This window comes from Melanerpes formicivorus, unplaced genomic scaffold (assembly GCF_026170545.1).
Source record: "Melanerpes formicivorus ecotype bairdi unplaced genomic scaffold, bMelFor1.0.p_v2 SCAF_6, whole genome shotgun sequence".
Taxonomy (NCBI): domain Eukaryota; kingdom Metazoa; phylum Chordata; class Aves; order Piciformes; family Picidae; genus Melanerpes; species Melanerpes formicivorus.
The window spans coordinates 26421050-26443018 of record NW_027142358.1 but is presented as its reverse complement, the minus strand read 5'-3'; the positions used below and the strand labels follow the sequence as shown (position 1 = coordinate 26443018).

Genomic DNA, 21969 nt, shown 5'->3' with positions numbered 1-21969 from the left:
TTAAGGTTTCCTTAAAATCTTTATGACTTTTGACTGAATGTCACTGAAGTAATCAATGTAACACCAGGAAACTGAAATAAAATGTATGTGTGCAACTAGCTGGTACAATCAGAGCAATTTTGCTATTACCCTCATGGTTCTCACATTTTGTTGATGGCTTCAACTACGTGCCAGAATTCACCTTAAATATCGGAAAAATACACTTGCTGTGGTTCAGTGAACATAATTATACACCTGTCAACAGGCACATCATATGGATAGGTACAATATATATATATAATGAGTATGTTGGATACACTTCCAATGTGTATGAACTCTGAAAGCTGTCAACTGGAATGTGTGGAGTGAGTTTTCACATTTCAGCGGTGTCATCAGCTAAGTAGACTGGCACAATGTACTGAATAAAGATGACCTGCAAAGTATGGAGACATGCAGCTGCTCCACATTACACTGTGTGACAGACATAAGCAGAAATCTAGTCCCAGGTTCAGGGCATGATGAATGTTGTTGATTTCTTGACAGGTTTTGTTTTGTTTTGTTTTGTTTAATTTGGTTGGTTGGTCTTGTTTTGTTTTGTTGCTTGTTTTGGTTTTTTTTCCTCTGACCCTTCACTCAGCTAGCAATGCTGAATTCTTCTTGAGCAGAGATGAAATGTGAGATCAATGTACCACAAAGTTAGACCAGCCTTTGAGTTGGATTTAAATACAGATAAATGATGGGACAACAGCAGACTCGGCTTTGCAGGTACAAACATGAGTTTTAGTGGAGCAAGCTGGGTCTTGAGCTTGGGCTGCTCACTACAAGAAGGACGTTGACTGGAGTGCATTCGGAGGAGGGCAACAAATCTAGTGAGGGATCTGGAGAATAAGTCTTATGAGGAGAGGCTGAGGGAACTGGAGCTGTTTAGCCTGGAGAAAAAGAGACTGAGGGGAGACCTTATTGTCTTTTACACCTACCTGAAAGGAGGGTGGAGTGAGATGGGTGTTGGTCTCTTCTCTCAAGTAATTGGAGATAGGACAAGAGGAAATGGCCTCAGGTTGTACCAGGGGAGGTTTAGACTGAATATTATGAAAAATCTTTTACTGAAAGCCTGTCAAGCATTGGAACAGGCTGCCCAGGGAGGTGGTGGGGGTCACCATTCCTGGAGGTGTTCAAAAAATAAGTAGATATGGCACTTCAGGACATAGTTTAGTGGGCATGGTACTGCTGGACTGATGACTGGAGTCAATGATCTTAAAGGTGTTTTCCAACTGAACTGTCTCTGTGATTTTGTGTAGAAGGTCTGCACAGAGATGATTTACCCAGCTGGAATTGGGCTTCTATAAATACCAGGTCATTCCATAACTTAGTGGACCCTCAAAATTCATCAAGGGGTATCCTTTCCCATTAAACTCCTTTGAGGTAGGATCATACAGAAAACAAGCCTGACATGTAAGACAGCACTTACAATATGACTATTTCTCTGCAGCCACAGAGGGCTGGAGCACCTCTGCTGTGAGGGCAGGCTGAGAATGTTGGGGCTGTTCAGCCTGGAGACATTCATGTGGCCTTTCAGTACTTGAAGGGGCTTAGAAGAAAGCTGGGGACAGTCTTTTTATCAGGGCCTGTTGTGACAGGACAAGGGGTGAGGTTTTTAAGCTAAAAGAGGAAGATTTAGACTAGAATGTGGTGAGACACTGGCTCAAGTTACCCAGGGAGGTGGTAGGTGCCCCATCCCTGGAACCATTCCAGTTTGGATAGGACTTTGAGTAACCTGCTCTGGTTGCAGATGTCCCTGTTGATTGCAGGCTGGTTGGACTAGATGACCTTTAAAGGTTCCTTCTAACCTAAAACATTCTAGTATGAAAATAAAAAGCATTTTGCAGTTGCTGGTGGACCACAGATCAGGCAGGTGATCTAATTGAGGTAAGTGGATCACAGAGAGAGTGTCTGCATCACTGCTGTGTGAATTCAAGTCATGCTAAATGCCAAGCAGGGGTGTATGAAGGAGTGCTACAGTGACATAGGCCAAAAGTTTTGTAATAGGATCAGGTGTGATACAAGCAGGGAAGAAAGACAATGGTCAATGAAACAAAGCATATTGTCTCCCATACAGCTATCATGGCTGTATTACTGACTCCACATTTTAATTCTGAAGGATGAACTCAGGCAGTGGATTGTGTATTGCTGCAGTTGGCTGCAGAAAGGAAGCTGAATGAAGTCACAATTAGGTATATTTTAAAATTAACTGTTGTATCCAAGGAATGCACATAGCCTTTGGGCAAATCACAGGAACACATTCGTTATGCAAGGCAGTCACCAGAGGCTTACATGATGATACCTTGCTGGCCAATTTCTCTCAGGCTATCTCTCTCCAGTCCAAACAGTTTTACTCTTGGTGAGAAGTAAATGGTTTAAACTGACTGATGTAGCAGAGCCCTTCTCACATCTCTGTATCTGAATTTTCATGTCTCGTCTTTTACTCTTCACTTAGAAGAAGGCTGGAGGCACCTTGGGGGTACATCTTTGATCAGAAACAGGTTTCTGTTAGAATTCTAGTGTCTGAGAGATCAATTCTGCCACAAACAACACCCATATGGAGATTTGCTATGTGTGGCATCTCACTCATAACTGATATATTTTTCAGGGAGGTAAAACAATCTCTGCCACAGCACTGCAGGTTCTGCTGAAGTCTACAGAGACATGGCTAGCCCTTTGTACTGCATCTGCTGCTGTAGCAGAAGCAGCAGGAGGGGACTTAATGACTCTCTGGTGTTCTGGTTACCGGCCAGCTTATCACCAGCCACTGCTGTGATAAGCTGCCTTGACTGCTGAGTGGCAGATGAGGCATGGGCATGGGTACCAAGGCTGTATACACATCATGACCCCATCATAATCACAGCTGCCTCTTGTAGAGCACAAGAAGCTGTCAGAGAAGCCAAATACCAGGAGAAATTGTAAGAATATCTACCTGAACTCATTTGCCAGACCTGCTAATGAGTGTATTCCTGTGAAGTGTTGGTGTCATTGATGTTTAGTTCATTTATGACACATTTTAGTGCTTTCTCAGTTCATAAGTACTGTCCAAATGGAACTTAGCTATTTTCCAGTTGTTGTAGTTTGAAGGCTGTGGAACACTATTAAATATGAGTTTGAAAGTCAGAGTTACTAAAGGTCACATCTGTCACTTTCCTCTAAACACAATGATTCTTGCAAAACATTCAGAATCATTAATCTGCAGATAACAAAGAGGAACACTTTGGTAATGTGAAGAAAGCTTTGTGAAACTTGGCTGGAAGGCAATGTCCAGCACTGACTTAGCTTAGGGGATCACACAGTTCACCTTGGAACAGTTTACTTTGGAAAGCTTTAGTCATGTTTTGGGTTATAGAGCATTGGTTTAATTCAAGACATCATGGTCATTAGTAGGTCAGACATCTGCTTAAACTCCTTAAGTTCTGGCATGAGGATCAGATAGACTGCTGAGACTTCTTTTCCCTAACTGCCTTATTCCAGAAACAAGGGAGGAATGACAGAATAGATGCTCAGCTGCTGTAAATCAGAGAACTTCTATGGGCATTAATAGGTCACTGAATTTAGGGTAGCAGAGGAGCTGTACTATGATTAACACCATTACAAAATTGTTCCATTTTCTCCAGTGATCTCTTGCAGCTAAGCATTGTGACTCTTTTAGATCTGCATAGAACAGCAAGTAGATAAATATACAGATACAAAACTAAATGTATGCCTTCCATTTTTAAGTGTATTAGTTTGCTTCCCCAGGCACTGAGATCTCAGTCTGTGTTTTTTCCCTCAGTTCTTGTTTGGGGTTTTTCTTCCTACATAATTTATCAGTTGACCACTTGATCTCTTCTCTGCTTCACTCAATATCCCTTTATCTCTCATTTTGCTTAGTAGCCAGTTTGTCTGTTGTGTGAAATGTTTGCTAAAAGTCATCTCATCATTCCCTTAAGCACGCCCTGGAAACAGCAAAGGTCTTTCTGCTAGAGAGGATATTCTCCTGTGAGGAAAGATAATTCAAGCATTTCATCTGCAGAAAGCTGAAAGGTTGAGAAAGACTTTGCAGCACTGTCCTTCTTGTTGTGATCAAATCCTGGTTTAGTTTTGGTTTGTTGGGGTTTTGGTGGGTTTTTTGGTCGTTGTTGCATATATTATTTCTGTTGTAGTATTTCTTTGCATTTCTCTTTTGCAAGGTGAAGAGAAAGAGTACGATAAAAGTTAGTACATAGTGAAATCTTTGGAAGTCTGAGATGTGTATCTCATCTTGCAAGCATTTTGTGGGACTGAGGTAGAGCTGATTCCAAGGGTCACTTCTTACAAACCCTAAAATCTTATTTTCATCTTTTTGTTGTTGTTGGCAGCACAAGAGGGAGACTCTGAAGACAACGAAGTACGTGGAGCTTGTTATTGTGGCAGATAATCGTGAGGTAAGAAACTTCAACTTAAAAAATCATGGGAAGCATGGACTGGAAATAGGTAGCTCAATTCAGCTACCATGGTATTGCAAGTAATGTGTTTCAGAGAGTAATATGGTGGTTTTCACTGAACCAGAATGGTTTGGGTTGGAAGGAACCTTTAAAGATCATCTAGCCCAATCCCCAAAGCTTCTCCTCTAATTAGGGCTGAGTAGTGGAAGGCACTATTAAGTCAGGACCACACATAGAGTCAATTGTAAAATTTCTTGCAATATTTCATAAGGAATTTCACTCTCAAATAACTGTGATATCTGGCAGTAATCAAAGATCTCCTTGAGCTAATTAAGCCTTCATCACCATTGACTTTTGAAACAATACCTTGCCATCTCATCGCATGGCACACAATCACCTTCCTGATGGTTTGCACAGAGAGCCTCAAAGCTTCTGCAGGATTTGTTGTAGAAATATTCTGGAGAGCCACAGATCTAGATTTTGGGTTGAATTATTTTGCTACTTATACATTTTTTTTGGTCTCCTTGAGCACTGCTGGTTAGGAAATCACCATCACTCTGATGCAAGACCCAAAACAGCTAAAAGAGCTTTTCCTTTCTCAGAGACATCAGTTCCTGAAAGATCCCTCTGTAAGACTTAGAGATTTTTAAATCTTTGTGAGAATCAAAATCCTATTCCATAGCTTCTGCTTGTTCTGAGGCAGCCCATGAAGCCAAGAGGAGCCTGCCAATAGCTTTTGACTGGACCATGTAATTCCCAAACACCACTGACAATGCTGGCAGAGGAAGGTGGCTGTTTGGGGAGAACTCAGTCATATTTCTTATGTTTAATACATTGATCCTTTACATTCCAAGTTTCAGAGACAAGGCAAAGATGTGGAGAAAATTAAGCAGAGACTGATAGAAATTGCAAACTATGTTGACAAGGTAAGATCATGAGCATTATTTCACTTTATTCAAACCTATTATGCTTTCTGGTGGACGTTGCTGTGAAATCTGTATTTCTTCTACCATTCTCAGATCGCAGCTTTTATTACATAGAATAATTACATAGTATTACATAGAATAAACCAGGTTGGAAGAGACCTTCAAGATCATCGTGTCCAACCCATCAACCTATCCAACCTACCTAAACAACTAACCCATGGCACCAAGCACCCCATCAAGTCTCCTCCTGAAAACCTCCAATGACGGCGACTCTACCACCTCCCCAGGCAGCCCATTCCAATGGGCAATCACTCTCTCTGTATAGAACGTCTTCCTAACATCCAACCTAAACCTCCCCTGGTGCAGCCTGAGACTTTCATAGCCTTTGACACATCTCCTTATCCATTCACCTTTCCAAAGGGTCATTTCTCCTGCTTTTTTAATAGTCCAATATCACAGAGCAATGCTTCTCTACAATTACTTTAAGTAACTTAAAGTAAACTTAAACCTTTCATCTGCTCTTTAACACAGCAAATTGTAAATTCTAATATATATGGGATGCATATATCTGTGGAAACCCTACTCCTAAGGAGATATACAACTCAGCCCTAAGAGTTTATTAACCTGTGAAGAGGTGGGAACAATCACATGTGGAACAGCCCATAGAAAAGGATTATTTTGAAGAGCAATTTGCAGGACAAAGTCTTTTGCAGCAACAAGGAATGGTCCAGTTGTAAGGCCAACAATAAAGAGCTTGTGAAAATATGGTCAAGATGGCTAGACTTAAAAATAATGCAGTGCTTAAGTAAGCAGAAGTTGGTGGTTGAGTGAGGGCAATAAAGGCAGGCACTGGATTGTTTTGTATTTGAAGTAATATCTTGACAATAAACAACAATCCCCAAGAGTCCTCTACAGGGTCTTTTGTACAAATTACATTTTATTTTTGTTGTGCTGTATGGTCAGAAAAAAAAAAATTAAGAGTCTAGTAGTGAAATTATAATTGAGGGAGGTTTAATTTAGCTGAGAACTAATCAAGTGATACCTCAAGGGCAATAACTCAAGGAGAAGCATTCTTGATTAAAACCAAGCTGCTGAAGACACCTTCATCTCTACCATAATTGTCTCACTGACTTATTACTTGAGGACATGTGTTTATATGTTACCTGCTCAAAATTAATTTTGCATGTTATATTATATTTATGTTTCCTGCTTAATTTATGCTCAGCAAATGCCAGTGTTATCCACTGTAATGCATACAAACAAGACAAAGATCTGGTATCTACTTTTTTCAGCCTATCAGCCAAATGTGGACTTATCAATTCTTGAATCCTTCTTCACATCAGTCTCACATTAGAATTGTTATTTCTGCTCCATTGCTGCTGCTGCTCCAGCTACCCTCATGTAGCTACTGCATTTACCAGTGGGATAAGAGCATATGTAGCCCACAGCATTTAAGTCACATGTTTTCATCTGCTGTGAGTGAGACTTGATGACTCTGGCTAAATTTTCATCTACTAGTTTGAATCAAAACTCTGCTACAACACAGCTACCTCTACCTCTTGAATGATATTGGTGCTACAGATAGAGAGTTGACATGAAGAGAGTCATCTGCCATAGCAACAGATTTGTTCAGAATTAAATAAATCATAGAATGGTTTGGGTTGGAAGGGGCCTTTACAGGTCATCTAGTCCAAAATACTTGCAGTCACCAGGGACATCTGCAGCTAGAGCAGGTTGCTCAGAGCCCCATCTAACCCAACCTGTAATGGGGCATCTACCACTTCTCTGGCAACCTAGGCCAGTGTTTCATCAACTTCAGTGTAAAAAAAATTTCTTCTCTCTAGCCTAAATCTTCCCCTTTTACTTTAAAGCCATCACCCCTTGTCCTGTCTAAAAAGTCTGTCCTCACCTTCTAGCCCCTTTTAAGTACTGAAAGGCTACAAGAAGGACACCCTGGAGCCTTCTCTTCTCCAGGCTCAACAACCCTAACGCTCTCAGCCTGGTCTCATAGCAGTGGGGTTCCAGCCCTCAATTTTTGTGTCCTCTTCTGGACCCATTCCAATTCGTTCACATTCTTCCTGTGTTGAGAACAGTACCATGAAGTATCTTGAAGGATACCAAACTAGGGTGGGACACAAAGAAGTAACATATCTCTGGATCTCTTTGAATTCCTCATAGGTGTTTAGTCAGGTCAGAACCATCTTCTGTAAGTTATAGCAATATTTTGTCCGAGTCAGTCCTGTCAGATGCTCATTTTTGCCCTAGAAATGAGACTATTTAAGCCTGTTCATGTGCACATTATGATTCTATTGAAATATTGCAATCCAATGTTGTCTAAAATAGATTTTCTTCTCTCATTAGTTCTATAGGTCACTAAATATTCGAGTAGCCCTGGTTGGAGTGGAAGTATGGAATGACATGGATAAGTGCTCTATTTCTCAAGACCCTTTCACCAGCCTCCATGAGTTCCTGGACTGGAGAAAGCTAAAACTACTACCTCGTAAACCCCATGACAATGCACAGCTGATAAGGTAAACTTAACACTGTATCAAATATTGGCTGGGATTTGAGGAGAGCTGTACTGAATTCTTCCCCAGTTGCTAAGCTGTTGGGAGGAACATCTGTGCTCCTGTGGATTTGTCTTGCCCCTCTGAAAACATCAAACAACAAAGCCCTTTGCAGGCCCCCTCAGCAGATGCTTCAGATGATTTTTTTTCCACGGCTCTACAGTAGCCCTGTTGCTTGTACACCTTTTTTGAATACAGCTCATGCAGAAGTGTAGATGTGCAACAAGCTGCTAAATAATTAGGGTATAAAATTGCAAGTGGTTTAAGATGGTCTCAAGTCTAAATTGTTACTGAGTAAGACAATTCTGCTATCATCCCAAGGGAACAAGAAGCCTAAACTAAGAAACCTGTTTGCTAGTAGAAAGATGTCAGTGAACTTTAAAATGGTACCTAAATTAGTTATTTCATTTGCATTTGTGACTTAAAAATTAAATCATACCCATCTCTCACCCTGGTTCTGCTTCCTGGACTGAAGTAATTGAGTAAACATGCTCAAAGGAAAAGGACTCATGAAAAAAAATATGTAAGAGAAGCTCATCTTTCATGAATCAGGTATCATTTTGATCAATGAGCTATTCTTCATCTTACACAGTTAAATATTCTTGATGCCTTAGTAATTAAAAGGAGGTCTTTACTAATTATATAGGTTTCCTTACATTATCTATATAGAGTGAGCTCTGTCCCCTCATGAGATATTTGATTACTCTCTATGCATAATAATGCTTTGTTGGTAAGGATTACATTCTAGGCTGTGTAATAGCAATTAGCATATACACTTTCCACTGCATTAAAATAACCCTTCTTGATATATTACTTTTATGTTTGTATTTCTATTCCCAACCTTAGTCAGGAGAGGGGGGGGGGGGGAAAGAAAAAAAAGGCAAGCAGAGTCCTGTTACAGCCATAAACCCCACTGATGAGGATCAAATGGATCGTTCTCATAACAAGGATGCTGCCATTGCCAGTTCAGCAAGTTGGCATGACTAATCTATGCTTTTCACTGTTAAACTTGCAAATGTCTGGAGCTGACACATTTGAAATGGGACCTTTGTTGGAAATTGGCAGAAATACAGGACTGAAAAGAATAGGGTGATATCTTGGCACTGAGAGGTGATCCTGTGATTCTTCTTCTCCCTCCTGCAGCGGGGTGTACTTCCAAGGGACCACCATTGGCATGGCACCCATAATGAGCATGTGTACTGCAGAGCAGTCTGGAGGGGTTGTCATGGTAAGTGGTAAAAGCACAGCACTTGAGACTGGCCCAACCTTTGTGACACAATCTCAAACACAGAAGTACTCTGTTCTGTACCAGAACATCGGCCCCATTAGTCCCATTCTCTGTCTCCATATCATCTATGTCTACATGCACTTTGTTTGTAAATCATGGAATCATAGAATCATTTTGGTGGGGAAAGACTTTGCAAATCGAGTCCAACTGTCAGCTTAATGTCACTGTAGAATCATAGAATGGTTTGGGTTGGAAGGGAACTCAAAGATCTTCTAGTTCAAACTCCCCTACCATGGGCAGGGACACCTTCCCCTAGCTCGGGTTGCTCTAGGCCCCATCCAACCTGGCCTTGTATACCTCCAGGGAGGAGGCAACCACAGTCCCCCTGGGCAACCTGTTCCAGTGTCTTACCATCCTCACTGTAAAGAATTTCTTCTTACTCTCCAGTCTAAGTTTCCCCTCTTCCAGCTCAAATCCACTGCCTCTCATCCTATCACTACAAGCCATTGTAAAAAGTCCCTCCCCAGCTTTCCTGCACACCCCCTTCACATACTGGAAAGCCACTATAAGGTCTTTCAGGAGATTTCACTTCTCCGGGCTGAACAGCCCCAACTCTCTCAGCCTGTCCCCATAGGGGAGGTGCTCCAGTCCTCTGATCATCTTCACGGCCCTCCTCTGGACCCTCTCCAGCAGTCTGATGTCCTTGTGTTAGGGCCACCAGAAACATGTGCAGAAGTACCACGTCTATGCTTTTTTTGAACAGCTCCAGGAACCGTGACCCTACCACCTTCCTGGGCAGCCAATGCTGTGATACTTTCTATAGTGAAAAAAAAATAAAACCAAATATTACACTAAAATAGAGCAATACTTCTTTGCAAGAGTAATGTGCTCCCAGGTTTCATTATATCAGGTACTGAGGTGCTGCAAAGGATGAGAACCAGAAGGTGTGTTTGTTATGCACTTGGGTATACTGGTGTTACAGGCAACTACACTCTGTCCTGAGTCCTTTATTATATTGATTTTATTATGTATTTACAGAGTTTCCTGTGTAAAGCCTTTTTTCCAACTTTGCAGCACAGTGGTTTTATTGCATTGCCAGACAACAAGAACAAACAATGGCAGCATTTATTCTACCCGAGCCTCTCTCAAAAATATACTACTGGTAATGCTGTTGTTAGATGCTAGGCATGGTGGACACACAAGCAAACATTTTAACCAGTTTCTGAAAGCAGTGTTGTAGTACCTTCTTTCAGTTGTTTTTTGGGGGGGACTTGGTTTTGTTTGGGTATTTTTCCTGTTTGGTTGGTTGGATAGTTTAGTTTGCTTGGTTGGTTTTGGTTTTGCCTTTTATTTTTTTAAACAAGTTTTAACTGTTTTGTGCCAAAATGAGGGAAAGAAGTTTTCCATTAACCAAACTTTGCAATAGAAGTCCTTTAAATCTAATCACATTTAGGCTCCCAGAGCCAAAAGGTCACTAGCCAGCCCAGCTGGTGAGCTCAACTCCAGAGCAGAAAGCCAGTGAGTCCTAAAATCCTCTTACGTATTCTTCGAGTTCAGCCTTCATATGTTGAAAACCTCTCCTTCCCCCAGCTTTGCTTAGACTTCAAGCACCTTAGGTGACGTGATGGTTCTCTCCGGCTCTGCTGGACAACTTAGCTGTAGATCCTTACACAAATGAGGTACGAATTCAGAGTCATAGTATGGTTTTGGTTGGGTTGGAAGAGACATTAAAGTCCAACTGTTAACCCAGCACTGCCAAGAAGCACACGATGTTGCGACTTTGCAAAGCTCCCAGTTTTTCAAAGCTTCATAAGCCTAACCTGGAGCCCAGGACACTAGAACTTTTGCTTCAAGACAAACCATGTAGCAAAATAATCCCACAGATAGAGGCCCTTGAAACCCCTGCATTTTCTTCCTTCTTACCTAGCATGCAAACTGAGGAGGTCTGCCATGATGGGCTCCTTTGTGGGCTCTTGGCAAGTAGGCAAAAAGCCAAGCTGGGATGATGTTGTATTCATGGGAAACAAAGTATAGGTGATTCAGGCTGGTAGGATCTATCAGGTAAATGAGGAAGCCAAGGTATGGGAAACAGAGGGAAAGAACAATTAATTAATATAATTTAGAGAAAGTCATGTCAAAATTGAAGACAATACAGAGACTTGGTACACAGAATATACAGTCTTTTGGTAGTTTTAGAAGCTGAGTCTCTAATTGGTGTTTGTTGCAGCTTTTTGATGGGTATCTGGAGGGTAAGTACAAAAGGAGCAGGAAAAGAGCATGAAAAAGCTGAAGGAGTTTCCCAGTGCAGCTCCAAATCCTGGCAAAAGCATATGTGAGACAGACAGCCCAGTTGTATCCATTTCACCCCCAGGCCTGCAGTCACTGCTTTGGCTTTATCTGCAGCCAGAGATGCCCTTAGTGATAACTTCTTTGTCCTTTTGATTTTTTTAGCAAAGCTTTAAAATATGTTGCAGTGTGTTTTACTGCAAAGTCAGACCTCTCTGCTCTGGAAACTGTCATTTTAAACAGAAACAACAACAAATATTTCATTCCAGTAATAAGAAAACACGAATCAGCATTATTTCTTTAAAGCACTCTCAGGGCTTTGGCAGAGCAGAGACTGATTTGTCTGTCCAGCAGAGGCAGATTTATATGGCCAGAAGAAACCCACTGTCTGTGTGTGAATCCTGGGTCAGGATGAAGCTTCAGCCATGCAGGGAAGAACAGTGTTTCCCACAGACTCCCACCTCCACTAATGGACCATTTTGAGGTACAAATTAGCTCAAGGTTTGTGCAGCACAGCCAGAAATACTTTCCAGTTCTTTAAGGAAATCCTCAAAAAGAAGCCATATCAAAAAACAAGCAAATGTTCATGCCCAAAACACAAATGCTAAGCTGCACAAAATGCCCCCAGTCCAGTTCACAAGGGCTAATTCAGGTGTGTGCAACAACAAAAAAGGGGGTTTTATCATAACATTTCCTACAGAAGAAAGCTTTAAAAGAAAGAATGAATAACTGTTGGCCTGGGAGGCTACAGTGCTCAACAGTCCCAGCACTGGGCACCTGAACATTTGGCTACCCTTATAATTCAGTCAACCTCTTATCCATCCCAACGCAAAGAGAGAGTGCAAAAAAATTTCCACGCTCTCAATAGACAACGTTGAGACTGCAAGAGAACATCTGAATACAAAGCCTGGAGTCATCCTTCTGTGATCTGACTTTTGTCACTCGTTTTGCAGTGAATTAGCTCCACCATACAGAATCAGAGAATCCCAGCTTGGTTTGGGTTGGAAGGGAGCTTTAAATGTTGTCTAGACCAACATTCCAGCAATCAGCAGGGACATATTCAAACAGCAAACATTGAATCGAGCCCCAAACAACCTGACCTGTGAGAGTTGCAGGGATAGGCAACTACTACCTCTTGGGCAACCTAGGCTAGTGTTTCACCACCCTCAGTGTAAAACATTTCTTCCTTCCTTTTAGTGTGACTCTTCCTCTTTCAGTTTAAAAACCTTACCCCTTGTCCTGTCATAACAGGCCCTGCTAAAAAGTCTGTCCCCAGCTTTCTTATCAGCCCCTTCAAGTAGTGACAGGCCACAACACGGTCTCCACAGACCCTTCTCTTCTCCAGGCTGAACAACCCCAACTTTCTGAGCCAGGCCTCATTGCAGACAACTTCCAGCCCTCTCATCATTGCTGTGGTCTCCTCTGGCTCCACTCCATCAGGTCCATGTCTCTCCTGTGCTGATAATAATAATAATAATAATAATAATAATAATAATAATAATAATAATAATAATAATAATAATAATAACAACAACAACAACAACCAGGTTGGAAGAGACCTTCAAGATCATCGTGTCCAACCCATCAACCGATCCAACCCACCTAAACAACTAACCCATGGCACCAAGCACCCCATCAAGTCTCCTCCTGAACACCTCCAGTGATGGTGACTCCACCACCTCCCCGGGCAGCCCATTCCAATGGGCAATCACTCTCTCTGTGTAGAACTTCTTCCTAACATCCAACCTAAACCTCCCCTGGCACAGCCTGAGACTGTGTCCTCTTGTTCTGGTACTGGCTGCCTGGGAGAAGAGACCAACATCTGCCTTCAGGTAGTTGTAGAGAGCAATAAGGTCACCCCTGAGTCTCCTCCTCTCCAGGCTAAGCAACCCCAGCTCCCTCAGTCTCTCCTCATAGGGCTTGTGTTCCAAACCCCTTACCAACTTCATTGCCCTTCTCTGGAATTGTTCCAGCAAGTCAACATCCTTCCTAAACTCCACATCTGCCCCCAGCACTGCAGATGTCATCTCAACAGAGCAGAGCGGCAGAATCCCCTCTGTCTACCCACTGCCCACGTTGCTGGGGATCAGCTCAGGACACAGTTGGCTCTGGGCTGTGAGTACATGGTGCTGGGGAAAGTCCAGCTTTTCACATACCAGCACAAGAAGTCCTTCTCAGCAGGACTGCTCTCAATTCCATGATAAATATTTGATTATATATGATCTAAATTCCTCTGCCATGCCTCCCTCAGAGCCTGCCCCTCTCTGCTTTTCCATAGGGTTGAAATCTTGGCATAGCAGGTGACAATCTGTCTTCCACTCATTTTAATAGAAACTCTAAGTAGGGAGAGCAGGCATCTGAGCATGAGAAGCTTTTGGTGTGTGAAAAACATCACAATTGTATTTCACCACAGTAGGTCTTGCTTGTTGTAGAAAGACCAAGCAAATATTGACATTAATGCAAGTCTTTGACACGTGATTCAGTTTTCATTCTGTTTCAGAAGACTGCCCACTAAGTTAATGACTTTAAGAGCAGCATATTGCTGTGTTGCTGATGTGTAATGTAGTATTGTCACTCATGTCAAGTTTCTGTTGACTTTAGTGGGAAGTCAGGCTAAATGCAAGCGTAGAACTGAGGCACTTACCTTTCAGTGAATTGCTTAAATGAAATAAAAGTATGTTTTGAGAAACTTATTCCTTCACTGAGTGAAACTATATGGAAACTACTCAAGATGGAGGCATTTGCCTGTTCTGGATGTAGGTAACAATACTTTATTATTACAATTTAATCTAAATCTCAGTGGAATGAAGCAGAGTTCAGCTGAAAGCAGCTGAATGTTTTGTGCAACAACTTATAATCTCTTAACAGTAGATGGTTGCTTATTCAGTGGTTGTGAAACTGTTTAGTAATGACTTTTACTGCTCAAGTTAACTTTAAAAGACCCTGGTGGAATGAATCAAAGCCATTTCTTCAGTCCTTGTGAAACTCAAATGGTTTCAGTATCAAATGGGACATGTCACTGTTTGTTTTGATGATCTTCATTTATGCTGCCTTCAAATAACCTCTTTTGCTGAGGCATCACATTCTTTGTTTTAAAAACCCTCTCTAGAAACTGATAAAATTGCATTCCAAGTGGATCTGAGCAAGTAATGAGAACCGCATGGGCTGTAATAATCATTTGCCTATTCATGGACCCAGATTACATTTCAGTTTATTTATTGCTCTGGTTTTGGAATGGACTGTGAGAATTCTTCTTTTTATTCTTAATTGCCATTTTTTAGAGTTGTTCAGATTCATATAATCCCCATTCAGTAAGCAGGGATCTCAAATATTGGACGAGGCTCCCCAGGTAGGTGGTTGGAATCCCATCCCTGGAGGTGCTTAAAAGAGGCAGGGATGTTGTGCTGAGGGACATGGTTTAGCACCAGCCTTGGGAGAGTTAGAGAATGGTTTGACTTGATGATATGAAAGTTCTTTTACACCTAAATGATTTTATGATTCCAAGAGATACTGGCAAAAGAAAAGAAAACCTGAGCTCTTTGTTGTGTGTCTAGGGATCTCAAAGCCTAGAGGAATTTCTGTCTTAAACAAATAGCTCTGATTTCAAGGCATCAGTCCCATGTGTCACTGGTAAACAATATGGAATTATTTAATTGTTTTCTTAATCTTTAGTCCTGGATTGTTTTCCAGTTGAGTGAGAGGTTGTGTTCTTTTCATGGCCTCAGCCTCCATTACATTGAATTTTCTAAGTGTCTCTTAAATTACCATGAGCACAAAGACAAATCAATCTGTATGTGACTAGTATCTAGATAAAACATCTCCATGCATAGGCATTGTGCAGCTCTCAGCACTGGTTAGGCCACACCTTGAGTACTGTGTCCAGTTCTGGGCCCCTCAGTTTAGGAAAGATATTGAGTTGCTGGAAGGTGTCCAGAGAAGGGCAACAAATCTGGGGAGGGGTCTGGCACACAGCCCTGTGAGGAGAGGCTGAGGGAGCTGGGATTGTTTAGCCTGCAAAAGAGGAGGCTCAGTTGTAGACTGCCATCTACAACTTCCTGAAGGGAGGTTGTAGCCAGGTGGGGGTTGGTCTCTTCTCCCAGGCAACCAGCACCAGAACAAGAGGACACAGCCTCAAGCTGTGCCAGGGGAGGTTTAGGCTCAAGGTGAGGAGAAAGTTCTTCACAGAGAGAGTTCTTAACCATGGAATGTGCTGCTCAGGGAGGTGGTGGAGTCACCGTCCCTGGAAGTGTTCAAGAGGGGACTGGTCGTGTCACTTGGTGCCATGATCTAGTAGTCATGAGGTCTTGGGTGACAGGTTGAATTTGATGATCTTTGAGGTCTTTTCCAACCTTGTTGATTCTATGATTCTGTGATTATTACAGATGGTTTTGCTGCAGAGGTTTACCCCATGTTTTCTTTTACTAGGACATGTTGTACAGGTTCTTTCAGCAAGTAAACATCTTAAAATATAGATGCACGCAACCTGCCTGCTATGTTAGTCACAAGATTTTTATATCACATTTTTGAAATTCAGGGAGAACCTTTGTTAAAAGATAAAATTCTCTCAAGTTTATTCTAAATGCAAAAGCATTAGTTTCCTGTTTTCAGAATGACTATATTCTCTTTCTGATTTTGTTTTCTGTTTGAAAAATTATTTACTGAAACACTAGCAAAGATAGATGGAACTCTTAAGTGTATCCCAAGTCATACAGCAAGGGCTTTGTTAATACAGTTAATGTTTTGGACAGTTTTACTTTTCACTTCTTTTTACTCTGAAGGTTGGCTTAGATGATTCTGAAAGAGTTATTTAAACTGAATATATTCATATATACTTTTTAGAGCAGGCAGATGTACATAGTAATTCCATTTAGTGGCTGATAGATAGTGGATCATGCATTTATATTACATATTTATGCATTTAGGGAAAGATTTCATATGAGTACAGTGGATTTTTTTTTTTCTCCCCTCAAGGGAAATGAATGAGGCAGAAGGTCTCTTATTTGTGGCTCAGGCAAAGCATCAGTCTGATCAGCAGCCTGTAATCAGACCATGCAGTGAATGTTTCAGAAATAACTGCCCCCCAAAATCAGGTTTACAGCAAGGATTAATTTTCATATTTCAGCTTGACACATGCAACATTTAGAATATCCATAGGTGTTAATAAGAGGTTATTGAAGACTTTTGCTTGCTTTGTCCTTTCATTTTAAAAAGGAGCCTTTGGTTACAAGGTTTGTGAAATCTTAGACATTCTGTTATCAAAGCAACAGTCTGAAGAATGTTAAATAGACCAATGTGCCTTTTGTCATTTACCTCCTGACATGAAGGATCATCTCACTTTCCCTCATTACACTCATCCTCACCCATAAAATCATTGCTCTTCCCAGTATTCCCCAGCTAGGTGACTGTTATGGGGGGATTTATTCAGCAAGGGAATTCTGAGCCCTGAAAAAAGAGATGGCTCAGATGTTCAAAGTTGCCCAGTGGTCTCGGGTGTGTCTTGTTCTGGGGAAACTGGGTGGCCAGGACATATTGGCTGTCCTGAAATTCCCAGTCTGCACTTGCTATATGTGCCTGAATTTAAAATTATGTCCATATGACATCAGTGTAACTACAGCTGCTGAGGTCATAAAACATTCCAAAGGACAGGCAATAGGACCTTAGAGGGGAAATGTGTCTTTTGAATTGTTTTTCTATGTTGACTTGACTGGTTCCTTTGGTTCTTTTAAGGATCACTCGGAAAACCCTCTTGGTGCAGCGGTCACACTAGCTCATGAACTGGGACACAATTTTGGAATGAATCATGACACCTTGGAGAGGGGCTGTAATTGCAAAGCATCCACTGATAAAGGGGGTTGCATCATGAACCCCTCCACTGGGTAAGTGTGAGGGTAGGCACTGGTAAGTTATACTGGAAATTTATTTGTTTCAATTTGTGTCGCAGGAACATTTGAAGAGGTAATAAAGAGAAACCTTTTCAATGCCTGTCAAACCTTCTTACATTTATCCCCCTTTAGCTAAAACAATTAAACCTGTTAGCAGAGCACAACATGTACTGTTGTACCTTTGTACTGCCATGTTACCATTGTGAGAGTCAAAAAGGGCTGTAAGCACCTGGTTAACTGCAAAAACCCCACCAAAATCCAAAGCCAGTATTGAATCAGAATTTCACCTTCTTTCATCTTGCCAGCTGAGTATCAGTCATAATAGGAAATGAGCAGCATCCCAAAGCCAAGACTATGATGGATGTGTAGGAAATAAAGTAACACAGGAAATATATTCTTAGACTCTTTGTATAAAGCCTTTGTCTTGTGCAGAGGTTTTTAGTCTCGCACAAACTTTTGCATTTCACTCCTTGTTATAAGCCTGTAGCAGTTTCAGCTTGTGAGCAAATTAAATCTGTCAGGTCAGTGGGGTTAGGGCTGTTCAGTGACATGAGGGAGATCTTCCAAGAAAATATAGAAGACATAAAGTCTGTGAACCCCTGGTCCTGTCTCTGAGTCAGTGCTGAGTGGTTATTCTGCTGATGATAAAGGCACCTTGCCAGTGGAGTAGTGTTCTTGTAAGCACCAAAAGTACAGACACCATGACCAGGGTCACTAGTGACAGCTTGTTTCTCTGTATTTTACAGTACTGTTAGAAACTGAATGATATAATGAATGAGTTGTCCATGTCCATATTCAGTCAAGAACTGATAGGATTAAACTGAAATAAGATATACCAAAGCTTTCTGATGGTAAGTGATGTGCTGGACCAGACTGTTTGTGACTAGTCAGACAATTATCTGTCAGCAGTGTCTTGTAGGTACAGCTGGATTTGCCTTAGGGAAAGAAGATGGTTTAGATGATATTCTGATGTCTTTTGCAGCTCCAGTTTTCTCTCTGTGTGCTTAAACTTCATCTATTGCTTAAAATTTTCTTCTGGGAATCATGATCAACTCAACTTCTTCATTGTCTGAGACTGTTTCTGGGAAAGGAGGAGAGCAATCTGGGAGAGGCCAGAGAGTGTTGGGCAGGATTGCTCCCTGCCGGTCAGCCTAACAGCAGCCTTGGCATTACTTCAAAGGCAAGCTGTCACCCTCCTTCAAGGCAGAAAAAGGGATTCTGGCCAGAGGCCAAGCACAGCAAGTTAAGAGACAAACGAAAGAGAGTTGTGTGTGTGGAGGAGGAAAGTGGTTTCTACAGTTTAGAAAAGAAAAATAACTTGCCTCTTCTAAAACAATAGGTAGTAAATATCCTTATGGAATTGCATTCCATATGAGCACATCAGGGCTGGTGCACACACTGTGAAAAAAAACCCTGAAACTGGAAATAGGTCTCTGAGATGAGGTGATATGATAGCTGGTAAGGAGGGGGCAGGCAGGTTTGGGCTCTGATCTCTTGAAAGATGCATGCAAGGTTTAGTCATCTCATCTGACTTGCTGGCTGGACTTCTAGTTTCTCCATGCCTGGAAATAAATGCAGGAGGTGCTCTCAGGACAGAAAATTCTGTTCAGTTTCTGAACTCATCTTGTGAAGATGTCTCTAATGTGAGATTAGACAGCTCTTTCCTGGTTCTGCCTTGTACACCAGAGTCCTTCAGGTGTATCTGAAGTTATCCTGCTGGGTATACCAGTCATTGAATCATGGAATGGTCTGAGTTGAAACAGACCTTAAAGGCCATCTAGTCCCAAGCCCCCATACCATGGGCCAGAAGACCTTCAGGTTGTTCAGAGTCATGTTCAGCCTGACGTTGTACATTTTCAGGTAGGGAACATGCGCAGCCTCTCTAGGAAGCCTGTACCAGTGCCTCACCACCCTCGTGGGGAAAATTTCTTCCTTGTGTATAATCAAAACCTCTCTTCTTTCAGTCCAGACACTTGGCTCTGGGTTGGCTCAGGGCATGGACAGAGCAAAGTTGTATCCACTCAGAGTACTCCTCAGGTATGAGTCCATGCAACTGAGCTCACTTTATGCTGAGTTTCTGTAGCAGCTTACAGGTTAAAGCCAGTGCAACATTTCAGCCACGCCAGCATCCCCCTCTTTAGGTTTATACCAGCCTTTATATCCAAGCTGTGCCTGAGGAAGAGTTGTGGCATTCACAGAAGTGAGTAGGCTGGTTTGTTTGCAGTGATTATTGATTTATAAATGGAAATTTGAACATCAGGTTTCTAGCCTTGGGCTTTACCTTCATACTGTGCTGTTGATCTGTAATAAGTATTCTGGAAGAATATTTTATGCCTTAAGCCAAACTGCATTTTACCAACTTAAAATTAACACTTTGAATATTTACCCAACATCTGACCAACAGTAGTACTCCTCTGAGCACCCTTATTCAAGGAACACAGAAGAGTTTGAAAGTATGTGTCTGTTAAGGGAAGGCTAAATGAATATTCCCTACCTGAAATACAGTCATAGAATAGCAAAACCATGGAAATAAAGAGCAGGGAGGCCACATAAGGTAGATTTAAAAAGTGCAAGGAAAAAAAATAATCTTTGGCCTGAAGTTAGTTGTTAAAGTCTTCTATATATAAACTACAACCATAGATTCTGTTGGTTGGAAAAGTCCTTTGAATCCAACCATTAACCTGACACTGCCAAGTCACCACTAAAGCCCTCAACACCACATCTACCTGTCTCTTAAATACCTCCAGGGGTGATGATTTAACCAGTTTCCTCCATACCCTGTTCTGGGGTTTAGACCTTCTTGCTCTCTGCAGCTACCTGAAAGGAAGTTGTAGCAATGTGTAGGTTGGTCTCTTCTCCTTAGTAAGAAGAAACAGGACAAGAGGAAATGCCTTCAAGTTGTACCAGGGAAAGCTTAAGTTGCACATTAGGAGAAATTTCTTCACTGAAAGATTGGTTAGACTCAATGATCTTAAAGATCTTTTCAATCCAAAAGATTCTGTGATTGTAGTTTACATAGGTGCCTTCCACAAATAGCTTGTCATCAGGGAAATTGAAGTACTGTAAACATGTTCTTCCTTCCCTGTAGCAGAGAGTAGTCTTTGATGTCTTTCCATTTCCTGCCACCCAACTCCCTCCTCCCTTCCCCTCCCCCTCGCCCCTAACAAGGGTTTAGACCAGGAATCCACTAAGCACAACTAGTTGTACCAAGCTCATTCAGATGCTGATCCTGCTGTAGTCCCCATTCCTTTGCTGAGCTCCATGACTTGATGTAATAAAAGCTTCTTTCCTTGTCCTCTTGCAGAAGCATGTTGCTCTTACCAGGATCATTTCTTGTTGCTGAATCATCCTAGCCATGGCTAATTGAAATGCCAGGCAGGATCCTAGGATAAAGCTGCTTGTTTCAGCTCTCTTCACACTTCCCTAGACAGAAGCATGTTTTCACCATGCTGATAGAAAAGAGGATGAGGGGAAGAGGGCTACTTTGTAGTCTCTCCTCCTCTGCACCTAGATCTGGGAATGATAAAGATTTTGCTCCAGGACTGTCCTACTGCCCGCACCCCATTTCTTCCACTCTCCCTATGTTGCGAGATGAAATAGCTCATATTGATCCTCGAGGTGTCTTCCAACATGGTATTCTACAATTCCAAGATTCTATTGACCTGGAAGGGTGCATGCTTTAACCATATGCTGAAAGCTGTCTCAACAGCTAAAAATCAGGGAGGTCTTTTACGTACTCATTCAGCAGACTTCCACTTATGCCAGTGCACTGAAACCACAAATGGAAAATACACCAGCTGGGAGTTTGCCCCTGCAAACAAGTACAATACAATCAGTCAATCCTTTTGATTGGGAAAAAACCTTCAAGATCATCAAATCCAATCATTATCTAGCTCTACCAAGCCTGGTGCTTGTTCTATCACTTACTACTTGGGAGAAGAGACCAATTCCCACCTCATTCCAATTTTCTTTCAGGGAGTTGTAGAGAGCAAGAAGGTCTCCCCTCAACCTCCTTATCTCTAGGCTACACAACCCTACTTCTGTCAGCCACTCCACACAAGTCCTGTGCTCCAGATCCTTCACCAGCTTTATTGTCCAAGGAAGGTGTGGACTAGTCATACAAAAAAGGAAGCAGCTTCCCCATGACAGTTTCTCCACAGAGGAGTTCCTCTTTCGCATGTGCCTTTTAGAGTGATGTTCCTTTTTGAAAAGTCAAAGAATGAATTGAATGCCTCTATGCTGTTCCCCCCTACCCTGTTCTTATCTTAGATCTTGTGTTGCCATTTCCATTTTCACAGCTAGAATTTGAAGTCAGTCTATCTTTCTCGTTTGGTCAGGTTTGAAATTCAATTTAGTCAAATAGATAGGGCTGCACTTGTTGCAGGGAAGTGGAACTTGGGCTGTGAGACTGTGACTTCATACTGGTGGGAATGTTTGTGTTTTGGTTACATTACAGGATAGTTTGGTGCTTTTCTCCAGCCAGGAGCAAGGGGGTTGTGTGGTGGTCATAAGTGAAAGAGAAATGGAGCTGAAATCAATTATTTAAACTCTCAGCTATTGATCATTGTTTTAGAGTATTTTAATGGAACTGTGCCTCTTGGCAGAAAATAACAAACTAATTTTGAGTAATTGCCTTTCAGTACACAATTTCAC

General features: G+C 41.8%; 1 protein-coding gene across 3 annotated transcripts in view; it reads left to right on the top strand.

Moving 5' to 3' along the window:
- The window catches only part of ADAM12 (ADAM metallopeptidase domain 12), a 237631-nt gene that overhangs the window by 153905 nt on the left and 61757 nt on the right, over positions 1-21969 (top strand). For all 3 annotated transcript variants that reach the window (XM_068140201.1, XM_068140203.1, XM_068140202.1), the window contains exons 7-11: positions 4362-4427; positions 5282-5353; positions 7715-7884; positions 9064-9148; positions 17162-17310. In XM_068140201.1, the coding sequence (XP_067996302.1) occupies positions 4362-4427; positions 5282-5353; positions 7715-7884; positions 9064-9148; positions 17162-17310 (542 nt within the window). The remainder of the gene's footprint in view (positions 1-4361; positions 4428-5281; positions 5354-7714; positions 7885-9063; positions 9149-17161; positions 17311-21969) is intronic.